Source organism: Pagrus pagrus (genome assembly GCF_965226575.1).
Source record: "Pagrus pagrus genome assembly, chromosome: 8".
Lineage (NCBI taxonomy): Eukaryota > Metazoa > Chordata > Actinopteri > Spariformes > Sparidae > Pagrus > Pagrus pagrus.
Genome location: NC_140192.1, coordinates 7,450,344 through 7,464,841, shown reverse-complemented (window position 1 = coordinate 7,464,841; position 14,498 = coordinate 7,450,344). Strand labels below are relative to the sequence as shown.

General features: G+C 40.9%; 1 protein-coding gene across 3 annotated transcripts in view; it reads right to left on the bottom strand.

Moving 5' to 3' along the window:
• The window catches only part of grid2 (glutamate receptor, ionotropic, delta 2), a 476,444-nt gene that overhangs the window by 99,206 nt on the left and 362,740 nt on the right, over nucleotides 1-14,498 (bottom strand). For all 3 annotated transcript variants that reach the window (XM_084359835.1, XM_084359836.1, XM_084359834.1), the window contains exons 9-11: nucleotides 13,245-13,346; nucleotides 6,772-6,969; nucleotides 2,304-2,616 (exon numbers count right to left, since the gene is read on the bottom strand). In XM_084359835.1, the coding sequence (XP_084215961.1) occupies nucleotides 2,304-2,616; nucleotides 6,772-6,969; nucleotides 13,245-13,346 (613 nt within the window). The remainder of the gene's footprint in view (nucleotides 1-2,303; nucleotides 2,617-6,771; nucleotides 6,970-13,244; nucleotides 13,347-14,498) is intronic.

Genomic DNA, 14,498 nt, shown 5'->3' with positions numbered 1-14,498 from the left:
GCGTCCGTCATGTATAAAGGCACAGGACCCTGATGCAAAACCTGAAGTTATCATGTGTCTGAAGGCTGACATCTCTGCTTTACAAAATGGTTACTGAGATGGAAGTAAAGCACATACCCGGTGACTTTAGAGCCGGTGAAGGTCAGCCCACTTAGCCTTGTGGCAGTAGTCTGTTCATGCTCAGTTAATTTTGTGAAGGATATTTCTGGCCAGCCAAATCAGAAAAACGAATTACCTGTGGCTAAAGCACAGCTCTTCTCACATGAAGAACATGCACCTGATGCCACACACACACACACACACACACACTTACACCCACTGTGCAGTTTATTACTGACGCACACACCAACGTATACACACACAAAGGACAAACCCACTCCTGAAGAATTGGATCCTTTCTCTCCCTCTCCTTTTTTCTCCCTAATGATGCCATGACTAAAATGTTAATTACAGCTAAAAAGAGAAACGATTGCGAATATCAAACAGCAATTAGCATGTATCATCATCATCATCATTACCACCATTAGCTGCAGCACAAGATGGAGGATTATTTACCAAACGGTGGAATGCTCATCAGTTGCTTATTCAGGGCCTGAAAGGGGGCATAAAAAAAAACGTAAAATAGAAGAAAAAAAAAAATCTGTACTCCTAAAATTTGCATAATTAATGTGGCTTAAAAAATGAACTATTGCGAGTCTCAGAGCTCGATAGCAGGAGCACACTGTGCTCATTGGAAGATAGCAGTTACTTATTTATTATTCTACCGACCACACACACACGTGCGCAGATGCAAACACAAGAATATGGAGACATTTAGTGTTGCTCTTTTATACTTTACTCAAAAGATGTATGGATACTCAATTAAACACACGAACACATTTATGCAACCTGATTTTTTTCCCTGTTCCCATTGCCCTTTCCTCTCCACGCCACGGCTCTATTCCTGCACTGATGCAATTTAAATCTTTCCCTCGGTGTTGATTGTCTGATCGACACACCTGAGCATGAGCCGCTGGATTCTGGAAAATCTTTGTGTAGATAACCAGGATGAGGTTATTATCCTCCACTCAATCCATCTGGAACAAAACCTCTCCTCCCTTTTGTTCTCATTTGACTGTTGCGCTCATACACGAAAGGTCAATTTACACTTATGGCACCCAGAGGACAGCTATTAAATTCAAAATTCTACTTTTTGACATTAGATTGCTTTGGCAATCACACTTTTTCTTCTATGCCCTCCCCTCCCATTATCCGTCTATCTTTTCCCTTTGCGATGGACCCTGCAAATAAAGTATGTTGTAAAAACACAACGGTGCACCTTGTGATTGCCAGCTGGGGTAAGAATTATAAACTATAAAAATCTACAAGTAACTCTGGGGTTTCCAGAATTGGAATGGACTTACTTCATTAAAAAAAGCAAGAGTGAACAGTATGCTGGCTTCACTCATTCCATAACCAAGTGTGAGGGAAATTCTCCTTGTTAAAGTCCGAGAGTTGCTAACTCTCTGAAGAATTACAGCGATGAATCGACCTCTTTAATACACGAGGCATGGAGAGGAGACCTGAGCATAGTGTGCTCTCCAGGCTTTCAGATTGTCTTGACAAATATACTGCTAGGTAACAACGGGACAACAAGTGCAGACCTCATGAGAAGGCTGACTTCATCTGTCAGGTGTTGATCATGTCCTCCCCACAACAATGGCCCTTTAATGTTATGTGAGACAGCCACAGTCAGCTGACTCATCCTCACATACAAACTGTTCATTACTTAATCTGTTCATACATCTAAATGTTACATAATAATTCACTTTATGATCCCCGTGAAACAAGATGTTATTAATTAATAAGGGGCAAAATATCTTAGCTCATCTATTCAGATAACCATCCACACAACCTATCCTACCTTTAGTGTAAGATCACTTCTGGCCTCATATTATTCATACAAGTCTTGTGACGTGTAAAAAAAACGACTTTTCCTGAAATATTTTCCTAAAAATTACTATTATATACTACTAGCTAGTTTTTCCAAATACATTTTGAAGTAAAACATATTTGCAGTGTGAATTATCTTCATTATCAACATTTTCTGTTGCTACTACTAGGCACAAGGAAACAGGCATACAAGTTTATACAACAGTCAGTATTTACCATTCCACCACATCTACTGTACGTATCCATCAAACCTCAATCATCTGTTCAAGCCTGATCCAACCATCCAAACATTCATTCATTCATTCTTTGACATCCCTCTTTTGCTTTACTTCTCATGCTTCCCCCTCCCTCCATCCGGTCTCCTTCCTTACCTTGTTGTACAAAGGAGCCGTACACAAACCACATGGAATTGTACAGTGTTGTTGAGGAAACGGATCCCATGGGTAGCCGGGGTGGGTTGAGCCAGTTGAGCAGGTACACCAGGATGCCAATGAGGAGCACGGTGCCCGCGATGCACGCCCACAGTGACAGGTCGAAGGGCGCCAGGCAGGCAAACATGTCCACAGTGCGTTCGGCCTTGCGCAGCAGAACGCCCACGGAATAATCCATGTAGCGTGTGGTGAAGTCCACGACGCTCTCTCGCTCAGGCGTGATGGTCAGGGCAGAAAGTCCCACATCGGCTCGCTAAAAGAGGCGGAGGGTGAGAGAAGAATTTGAAGTATCAACACTGTGAAAATGTGTAGGTGAGGAGCACAGCTAATAAATGTGGACCTTTGTACCGCAACGTAGGTAAGTGCTTTGAGTCCCACCATCTAAATGGATGCATCGAATACTAAGTACTAAGAAACTTTATAATGACTCGGAAAACATCTGGGCTGTTGGTAGATAAACAACATAGGTTTTCATAGAGCAGAGCTTTTGCTGACAGTATGTAAAGTTCTTTCTCTTAATTAAATGCAAAAAAAAAAACACCAGTAGGCAGAAGTGTTTTGTTATTTTGCTTCAAAACTTACAAAAAAAAGTGTTCATGGCACATCTGCGTACAGACAGATGTGTAGGAGATAAAGCAATATTTCAAAACAAAAAACAAACAAACAAAAAAATAGCTACCGCATAATGTCAGTACTCTGAATGCAGATAACATATTTCTCCTGACAAACACAAACAATGATCTTCAAGGTATCTTACATCTTCAAGTGTGCTTAGACAAAACTAAGGTCAAAAAGAGGAGGATGCCCAAATATAAGCATGCATGGACATCCTCATTAGGTGCATTGGGCTCTGTTTTGCCTCTGGACTATACATAAGTATGCAAGAGCTGTCTTTCGAGCCCATTATACGCCCGGCGTGAACTGACTATCATTTGATGTATGACTTTTGAATCATTCATTCATGACTCAATTGATTTACTTTTGTGTCAGTATGCCTCCACAAACATTAAAGCCTCTCTCATCACTTGGAATTCTTGGAATGTTTAAGAGGCAACTAATGACTGCTTTAATTATTTACGTGTAAAGACTTTTAAGTTGGAAAAAAAAAGAAAAAAGGAGCTGTCTGCCAAGAAAAAAAAATGGCTAAGCTCAGCTTAAATGCAAAAAACAATGATGGCTAATTAAAATGTTTTCAGTCCCCAGTGCTTGGTGAGCAGCTGTAGACATCTGCTTGTTCCATAACAAGGATTTAAGTTGCTGCTGTGAGTGCGTGCTTATGTATTTGAAATACATACTCGTGCAAGAGATTGCAGATAATATGGTTTAATAATGAGATTTTCCGTTGCTGCTGTTAAAAACTAACAGTGACAAGTTAGGCGAATCTGTAGGCAAATGCACACACACTGATTACACACTTAAACACACACTTGCACACGCACAAAAACAAACAAAAATTTTAATCCACTGTGGGCAAAAAAAAATAAAAAATCTGCTAATTTCACAGTTGAGTGAGGAAACAAAATGCTTAAATGTGCAGAAATTGTCACTTACACTGCATAAGAAGAATTGGGATAAACCCTGCAGGATGCCTGTTGGTTGAGACAACACTATGATATGCATGCAAGTACGTGTGTGTGTGTTTCTGTATGTGTGTGTGTGTGTGTGTGTGCATAGAGCGGAGATGAATTGCCATGCTGACTGTTGTGGTCAGTCAACATGGAAACTTCCAGAGGGCACTCTGGGTAATAATTATCTGGTATAATTGGGTTTTTGCAGAGATAAACCGCGTTGCTGACTGATGGGGAAAACAAAATTATTTGCATGTTCAGTTGATTTCGCAGCCTTGCGCTCGTCTGTGTACACATAAATATGCTTCATGGTCAAAGCATTTCTCTATCATATTTTTAGAGTTGTTGCTTTGGGGGAGAATACAACGGCTGAACACACGCACACAGTATACAAGGTCAGGGGAAGGAGAGCGGTCTTAAAAAAAAAAAAAAAAAAAAAAGTTTAAGCCTGACAAACAGCCAAAAGAAAATAATAAATTAAAAGCATGGGAAACTTCTGGGAAAACATTGCTGAGAACATAAAAACATCCTTGACCTATGGAGACTAAAGAAAATGCGCAGTAGCATTGTACAGTTCCAGGAAGACATCAAAGGGCATATACAGAAAAGTAGATACCAGCAAGCACTCGCACGAACACATCCACAGAATGGGAAATGTTAATTAAAGACCAGCTTTATGTTTATTGTATAAAATTGTATGGGGATGGTTGAATTGCTGTAAGTAACCTACTGCATGCTCTATTTCAGCAGCATTTTATGTGAGAGATGTTTAGCAAATGGTTATTACTTTGCTGTATTGACCTCTATCAGTTAAAGCTCTGACCACACAGCACATTAGCTTTGTCCAAATGTAATTCTGCATTTTCAATGTGGTGTATGTGCTCATTAGCCTTGAAGGCAATACATTTGAATTTGCTTTCAGGATGAAAGATGTTTTGTTTCCTCTCCTTCTGGCACAGTAAGTATATACAATTCCAAAGAATACTTGAGTTGCTTTGGTGGTTGTAGTTTCTATCATGGATTATCAATTAGCTTCAGCAAAGTCAACTTTCAATGGTGACAGTCTTATGCCTAGCTAAATATTAATTGAGTCGTGCCTCTACTGGTATCAAAGGGAAAAAGGTCATTGTTGTTGTCACTGCCTTGTTCTTGTCGCGTCCTGTTTTAGCAATCCATAAATTATTTCGGGGACAAAGGAATGGCGTGACTCTGAGCAGCTGAGGTGAGCTCAAAGCTCTTTGCTGGCAGCCTCCTCATGACAACACTCAATGAATGTTTTAAGGGATCAAGATCCGGGAGAGGAACAGAGAATATATATATATTATATATTCAGACGCTTCTTGTAATGTTTCCAAAGTGTTTGCCAAGCACAAGGTTCTGTAGCACAATAAAATGTGCGCCGCCCTTTCTGCAGAAAAAAACGTAGAGTGAACATGAGTGCATGTGTTGGGACTTCTTCAACTTTTCATGGAGACACTGATCCCAAAATGTTTGAAAAAGAAAAAAAACAACTTTTTTTTTCTGCTTCTTATTTTATTTCTGCAGTAGACTGATTATAATGTCACTATATTCAGGACTTTGACAACATGATCTTAAATATCAATACTGTTTGGCGATGGCGACAGAAAAGGCTGTTCATGTCTGCGCTGGAAACCTGCATGTTCTACAACAATGAGATTGGGCACCTAAATTGAGGGCAATCAGCCTGGCAGCACAAGAGATTGATTCGAAAGTTTTGTGAAGCAGCAGTGAAATTGGTAGGCTTTGTGCTAATGGTTAAAGTTGTTATCATGCAACGGCCGCAATTTCACGCCCTCAAACTAAAGGCCACTTCATCTTTGTGAAATCCAACGTCATCGCCTGTTTTCCCTTCCCACTGACGAAGTTCAAGTGTCTGTTGGTAGTAATGCATAAAGTACTTGAAGATACTCGAAGCCAGCCAATTTATTAAAAAGCTGCTGTGTTTTCACCAATTTGCAATATCTCATATCTGATATCTGAGGTCGGCCCCTCTCAAGACCACTTCTGGCTACATGCTGCAGTCGTTAGGGATTAAGTAGTCTGAGCTTGTATTGCCAGTTTCGAGAAATCAAACTCAGATTAATTTAAATTGCTGCATCTTTGCAAAATCATATTAAAATAAACAATAAAAATAAGCAGAAAAAAGAACAATAATAGCAAAAGCAATGACTGAGAGGAATGCAAGCAAAACAAGCAAACGCATGAAAACTGTTAGCAGTCTCTAAAACTTTAACAATGACACCAGCAAAAATTCACCCAAATTACAAGTCAAGTGAAAACGATAGGTCTTTAATTTCCTGTTTAAAAAAAAAATCCGAGCGAGTTAGCTGTTCTAAGATCTGAGGGGAATTGGTTCAACAGTTTAGGGCCATAAAAACAGAGAGCAGCCTCACCAGATTTCTTGTGGGACACTTGGGGATGTTCTAAAAGAAAGGCAGTAGAAGATTTAAGACTTCTTGCTGGGACATGAGACGAGAGGCAATTTGCTGATATATGAGGCAGTTAGCTTATGTAAAGCTTTGCAGAGAAGCAAAATGGCTTCATATTAAATTCTAAAAATTATAGGTAGCCACTACGGTGATGCAAGCAGGGGTAAAACTGTATAGACCTACTTACCAAAATCGTCTATGGCACATGCTTCTGCTTGCATGTGTGCTTCTCCTCCTTGTGCATAAATTGGCAACAAATGCCTTCATTGCATATGCTTTTCACAGGTTAAATCTAAAATGTATCCAACCCATGTCATTGCTCTCCTACATTATTGTAAGTGTGCCTGGAGTGTGTTTGTGTGTGTGCTCGCATGTGTACATTCTCCTCACCTTGAAGACCAATTCGCCCATCAGTCCGTTCCACTGTCCGTCAGGCTGCAAACTGCCGTATTTGTGGTCCGGAGCGACGTAGATCTCATACTTGAAGCCCAGATAGTTGGACAGCGCATCCAACACGTCGATCGAATAGCCCTGGTACTTTTTCGGTTTTCCCAGAACGTTCTCCGACACCATGACAAACGGCTCCTCCTGGAAGGCGAAGATCAATCAGTGTGTCAGTAAGTCAGTCAAGCAGCCGATCGATACGCCAGTCGTTCAAGCATTAAATCACCCAATTACCCGAGTGGCCATTATACCACTATGATGCTCAACCTGATGGTATGGAGAACCTCTGTGAGCACCTACATTACACATCCAGTCCAAAAAAGTCCATTTCAACACATTTTTATTCGCACTATCAGTGTAAATGCAGGTACGTTTACAACCATCCTTCTGGACGCTCTGGACGGTTGCATTAATTTCCTACGACTAACAAAATCAAAGCCTTCTTTGTCTCAAGACCTCCATGCTTAACATTCAGCTCTCAGTCTTGTTCTCCTTCCCTTTAACTGACACGCTGCTACCTTTGAAAACTACCTTACTGCCCCCAACCCTCAGTATGCATTACCATCCTGAGGGGCTGGGTGCAAATGGGATTTGTCACCCCACTGACATGTTAAATGTCACAACCGGGGTAAAATCTCACCCCTGTGGTTAAAATGTGGATCGCATCAGCCTCTCTTGTGGCGTGCGTGGGTATTCTCATTCCCTGGTAGAATATGAGATACTAACAGCATGGGGAGTCATTAAACATTACTCCACAGTGCCTTTAGTGGTCAAAAACACCACAGGGTACATTAGATGAGCAATTTACAAAGAGTTGTAAACTGCTGAAAATAAAAATACCACTGGTCACACATTTTTCTTTTAAGCAATATGAAATAAGTACCTTCTGCTGCTGCTGTGAAGGCAAACCAGATGCTGACAACATACCAATATAGACGCAATGACTCACTTAATATCTGTCTATGGAGAACCTATCTAGAGAACCCCCCTCCCCAAATCTTGCGTTGGCTCGGCTCCCAAAGCTCCCTACTCAGCTTTCTTTTTATTCACAGAGGGAACCATGTTTCCTAATTTATTTAAAACATAACCCTATTTAACATTTTCAAGCAAATTAAAATGTTGAAAATCAATAATCGCACCATGCAATTCAGCAGATTTGTTTTTTATTGGTTCATTTTTAAATGCACTGGGACGGCTGAACCTCTTGTTTATTGATATCACCGTCGCACCAAAAGGGCAGCTTCCCGTTGAGGTTAAATGACACCCAGCAATGCTGACATTTTTAGGCAATTAAGAGAACATGGCGCGAAGAGAAACAAGGTATTTTTTTAACTCGGGGAGCAGTAAGCTGGTTGGATGTTATTTACTGCGCTTGGATCGAGTGTGTCATCGAGGGGTTTTCTCTCCAGCTCTCGTCTACGTCCCCGCCCCTTTCTCGCCCCTCTTTTTCTCTCTTCTTTAATAAATCCCTATTGATGGGCGAAATGTTTTAGGCCAATATGTCTTGCAGATTTATGAGGGCCTCTGTGTTATTGACTGGATACTGGCTGCACATTAAGCACACACATACAGACACACGCGGGCTACGCCGTGCATTAACTTGCCAGTTTCTAATCCTTGCTAGCTGCTGCTGTTCAATAAGCTATTAGGCAGTGAGTGGACATGCATGCCAAGTCCCTCTCTCACCACAAGCGTCCATCAATCAAAGCAGGAACACCCACTAACACATACACCCATACATACTGAATTACTCCCCATTTACCTCTGATTGCTTCCCTATGCGGGTACCTTAACAAACAAACATAAACGTGGTGGGGGAAAAATAAAAAAAAAGGCTGACCCTGTTGAACTGGGGAACAATGGCAGTCGACCATTTCCCCAGGCCTTATTCCAAATGTTCACACTGGAAGCTCATTTCCAAAGTAAATCATGCATTACATAGCTATAATGGCATTTTTCAAATTTAATTGGTCCTGTGAATACAGCAGGGAATTTAGATATAAAGGTTTCACAATCAGCTGCTTTAGCCAGCATACACATGAGGATGCAAGAATATTACACACACAATAAAGCTCAGAGATTCTTGAGTTTATTCTTCACCGGCCATTCTATATCTAAAGGGTAGGACAACGGGGGTCTTGAGTACTCTGATGAGTAAGGTAACCGCCACACAAACTAGGTGCATGCTATATATTAACCAAGCGATGGAGACTAATAAATATGTATTGGTTTGCACGACAGCGTATTGACTGAAACATTGAGATGTTCCCGAAAACAAATAGGAACGACTCTCATTTCAAAACACATTCAACGTATATCCGTTTTTCATCATATCCATTTGCTCTCCATGTGTATCAAATGTATTTTAGCTCATGTGCATTGATTGCTTCCCAGTTGGTATTCCGAGTAAACATGCCCGATGGTAAAGACACGCAAACACACATAACCATACTGTACACATGCATACACACCTGCCCACCCACACGAGCTTGCCAGCGAACCATTTAACACACAGACCAATAGCAGCAGCAAATCAATATGCGGCAAGAAACTGTCCATGTGCAGCTCTGTGTAGGTGTGTGTGTGTGGGGGTGGAAGTGTTTGAAAGTACTGTCTGAAAGCATGTTTGGTGTAAAGGACCGCTAGAACAGAATATATAAAAGCACCTCGGGTCTCTCTAGTGTCTCAAAGCCAGCCCACGATTTTAGCTGAGCTCACGGTTCTGTGGAAAGGGCACAGGTTGTTTGACACAGATGTCATTTCAAGTTGGCTGTACATTACATGACAGTTCTCTCCTTCACTTGGACACAGACATGAGCCGTTCCTACACCTGACTAGATGAACACTCCACTTGCTGGGCTGGGACAGGTCTTTCCTTTTCAGCTTGTAAAACATGGTGACTTTTGGGAAAACATTGTCAAACCTATTTGAAACCATCCAGCCAAATAATTTTTTTTTTTTAAAAGAACTATTAAGTAAAAGCAGCAGGCCTTACGGTTGCTGACAAATGCTTAAATCTATAAATCGGGTTTCAGGAGTATTTCAAGTTTTGACTTCTGAGAGGCAACGAGTCATGTAATCATCTGAACTCCTCCAATAGCTCACTGGTTGGTCAGGCTTTGAGCCGCCGGGCTCAATCGATGCTCAGTCGATGGTTTCAAGACTAAAATCTTGTAACAAAAAATCACCACGTGAGGTGTAACCTGGCTTTGTGACTCAAATCTGTCTCTCTCCTACCTCTTTTCTCTCTCTGTTGTTATTTTGCATTCTCTTCCTTCCCCCCTGCCACTCACCAGCTGTGAATTTTACACCATTTGGCTATCTTTCCACACACAACGTCTCCCACTTTCCCTAAACATATGTCTAGGGCAGCATCTTTCTCTCCATCCGTCCATCCATCCATCCATCGAGGCTACGACACTTGTCATTCTATCATCTAACATCTCTCTAGCAGCTTGTCTTATACTTCTCCATCTCTCTGATGGGAATCTCTCCTTTCCCTCCTCCTCCTCTCTTTCTTCTATGCTAATTGAACAAGTTCATTCCCTGTCTACACTTGACTGGAAGTACTGCAAGTGGTCTCAGTGCTGCTCGGGTGTTTTTTCAGAGACATGACTGGGTTGAGGAACAGCAATTTTCCACAAAGACTAAAGAAACTACATTTGAAAAGTCCTCAGAGGGAATGCTGGGAATGACATGAGTCATGTGGTGATTTGCAGCAGCGAGCACTTTCAAAAAACACTCTTTGGCTTTGTCTGCAAAATTGGTGTAAAATGCATTTTGAAAAGCTCTGCCAGTCTCTGCAGAAGATTAGATTTCATATTGTTTTAAAATGAATTTCCCCCCAGTCTCTGTTTGATAAAGATGGAAGATATGTCTCACTAAATAACAGAGGGGCTGTGTGGATTGGTTACTCAACAGCTAAATCTTAAACTTTGTGACTTATGAGTTATGTAGATGCTGCACCACATATTTTTCCCTTCATCGTTCTTCCGAGAGTTCACCAGGTCCAACACTTTGTCTTTGTTGTGTCCTGTATGCCTTCACTGGTAAGATAGGACATTTCGGGGCATCACCAGGGCTTTGGGGTTAAGACAGTCCATGAATGGCAATGTCCCTCAGACCTTGGTTGCAATTCTCTACTAGTCTTTTCACCAGGATTAAAACTTCAAGTATCATGTTGATCTTTCTTTGAGACTCACTGCGATGCAGTACAGTTTAGACTGCAATAGATTTGGAAGATGAACGAAATGATGTCAGTTGTTCTGGTCAGGTTTGATAACTGTGGATCAGAAAACCAATGCCTACTGTCAGGACAAAACAGGTTAATGCGCATAAACTCTTACATGTATGATTATAATGGTAAATTGTCAGTCACTAACAGCACTGAAAGTAGAGGCATAGATGGCAAACATAACTGTAAACAGTGTTGAATACCCAAAGGTAAAAATGTAGCACATAAACAAATCTTCAGGACAAAAGTCCACTAGTTTTCATGGTCCTTAGTTTTAGTTTTCTTTTTTCCTGTTTTATATATGAAAGCCTCTCCTTGTGTGTCAAAATTTCACCAATTTATTTTGGGTATGCCAACAAACAAGTGGCCTTTATTATAGTTCCTTGTTTCTTGAATGGAAATCTCATTAATCATCATCAATCTTTATAACACTGAACTATGGTACAAATGTGTCTGTAATTAAATAAGTGGTTCAAAAGCGCTCTTTCATTATCTCCAAAAATGTGTCTGCCATTGGCTGCATTATTTGGGCAGCAGTAGCTACGTTCACAGCTTGCTTCTCATAAATGTGGAGTAGAAATGCGGGTGCAACCTCGGAAAAATTAAGGAGCACAGAAGAAAATCAGCAAAAGATGAAAACTCAGACGCTGAGATGAATCAAACTAAATTGGGAACATACCGTATGAGAGTCAGAGAGTGGTTATTTATAGGTCCTCTGATTTCGCACCTTCAGAGTCTCACATCTAAAGAGAATCATGTCCCAACCTAGAACACATCATTTTAATGTGGCTGTTTGAAGGGCGCAAATTAAATCCCCCGGTTGCAAAATATCAATTTCGATCACATTTGTAACCAGAATGGTTACACAACTGAGCCCTGTAGAGGGACATAAACACATAATTACGGTGATGTAACCATTCCATGGTAACATCCATTTAACAATCAATACAGTCCAAGCTAATCAATAGTATTGATTGAGTCATTGGCCCTAATAGTGGTATGATCTCATCGCCAATTAACTAATCGATAACGATAAGAAAGTCTGGCTGATTGAATTGAATGAATTTACACGTTAATGTGTGTGCATGTGTGTGTGTTTGTGTGTGTGCACAGGGTGAGAACCCCTCTGCATTGTACTGTGTCAGACCATTGCTCTGTACAGACATAAAAACAGTTATATCAGAGTAGAAACAGCTCAGGGCAACACAGAACAATCTGTTCCAAAGGTCCCTTCAGAAACTTCATATCATGCACACACACTTACACACACGCACAATCAGGATGTGTCTTTCAACCATTCTCACATGAAACGAAAACAGTACACCCGGGCAGCACCCTGGACATTTCACACTATTTCTATCTATTTCTGTCTTTAGGCATCAGTCACGACCAGAGGTGCAGAACATGAAGGGGAAAAAGAACAATAGACCACAGTACATTAATGTGCACATACATTAAACATACAGGAGCAACTCTACACTGATGATGGGGAAAAGGCTGATATTCAAAATCACATAACATATCTTTTTTTCCCCTTTAAGGATGAAAATCAAAGACTGGGGAAAAAAGAAAAAAAAACATAGAAAAGAAAAAGGGATAGCCACAAAGATGTCTAGCATTATCTCTTTCTTCTCTGCTTCTTACTTCAAAGAAAGGATATGAAGAATTTACTGCAGTGAATCTTTAAAGCACTCATGGGATGTACTCAAATCGATGCTGCAGGCAAGACAGACAGAGCTGAAGTCTCACTAACATCAAGAATTCAACTGTCTCCATCATCTACTGGTCAAATGTCAGAATAGAAGCTAATGAAATGATTACAGCTTGGCCCATTACAAAGCGCACCTTGATACGTTTTGTTTGTGTTTCACCTTTTATGACTTTTCTCCTTCCTTTCAGCACTGCGACTCGTCTCGTAAATGTTTGTCTGACACTTTCATTCACTCAAACAAGCTCTCAGTCTGTCCCTCTCTACATTAGTGCAGAGACAGTTGAATGACGAGCGGAAAACCAGACGGAAGGACAGATTTACAACAGAGCAAAAGGTTGAAGTCTGACATGTTATAGTCCCCACAGTCTGTCTTTGATTCTTCTGGGTGAACTGCAGGACAATTGTCAAACAGGGGAACGTGAAAGAGATCATTTTGATTGCAGGATCAGAAAAAAAACAAAGGGGTATACTCACCAGAACAGTGACAACCCGTAGCACCACGCCTCTCATGTTATTTTCCAATTTTCTGTCTGTCAGCGTGCCGTTCAAGCCATGGACTGGGTCCCAAGTTGCCAGCTGCAATGTGTAGACAAACACAAACAAACAGAACAGTTAGATTTGCAGACATTGTGGACACCGTGATGGGTTCACCGAGCAATAAACTATTTAAAGAAAACGTTGAAAAAGGTGCAATTGCACTTAAATCCCATGCACAAGACTTAAAAACAATAAAAGCACATAAATGCAGAAGGAAAGCTTATTAAACAAGTCAGAGCAGAGAATAAATATTAACAAGCACTCAGACTCAAACTTTTCCAAAGACATCAAGCACCCAACACTGGACCCTGATGATGTCTTATTTTTAAGAAGGGGAAGAAATTGATCAGGCAATCAAAGCTATGAAGAGTGGTAAAGCCCCAGGCCTGGTAGCTTACATATTGAATTTTAGATAAATAATTTACTGGAGAACTAGCACTTGTGCTGTACCAACACTTACACAGCCCCAATGGCATTTCAACATGGGTGACTGCCTCCTACCCTATCTCAGGCTGTGATATCAGTCCACCTTAAAAGGGTATAGACCCATCAAAGTGTGACTCGTATAGGCCAGCAAGTCTAGTCTGCTGTGATAACAAAATACTCTCCAAAGCTTTAGCTCTGTGCCTGGAGACTGTTTTGAACAAAATCCCCCATCCGGACCAAGCAGAGTATATAAAAGGTAGACAGTTCTTCGAGAACCTTCAGCACCTACAAAAGATAAAAGACATCTCTTTGGATGCACACAAGCATTTGCCCACATTTGACTACTTATACAGCTCTGAAAGTTTGACTTTTGCACTGGCTTTATCTCCTGGATAAAAAACCTTTACTCAGCACCACAAGCAGCAGTTCTCACTAATAATGTCATTCCAAAACATTTTCCTCCCCCAACAGTCCACAAGGATGCTCCGTGTCCCCCCTCTAGTTTGACATAGAGCCTTTAGCAGTTGCTCTCAGAGACAAGGGCAATTTTACAGGTATCAGGAGAGGCCATGTGCATGAAATCACTCTGTATGCAGATGATCTCCTTCTGTACTGCTCAGATCAGCTAAGGTTGATTCCAACTGCACTTAATATAATCACGATATATTGTTGCTTTCATACGTTTCCCGTTGTTCTCCTGGAATGTTGTTGGAGTTGAACAAACATATTTCCAAATTCAGAAATTCCTCTGCTTCATAAGGCATT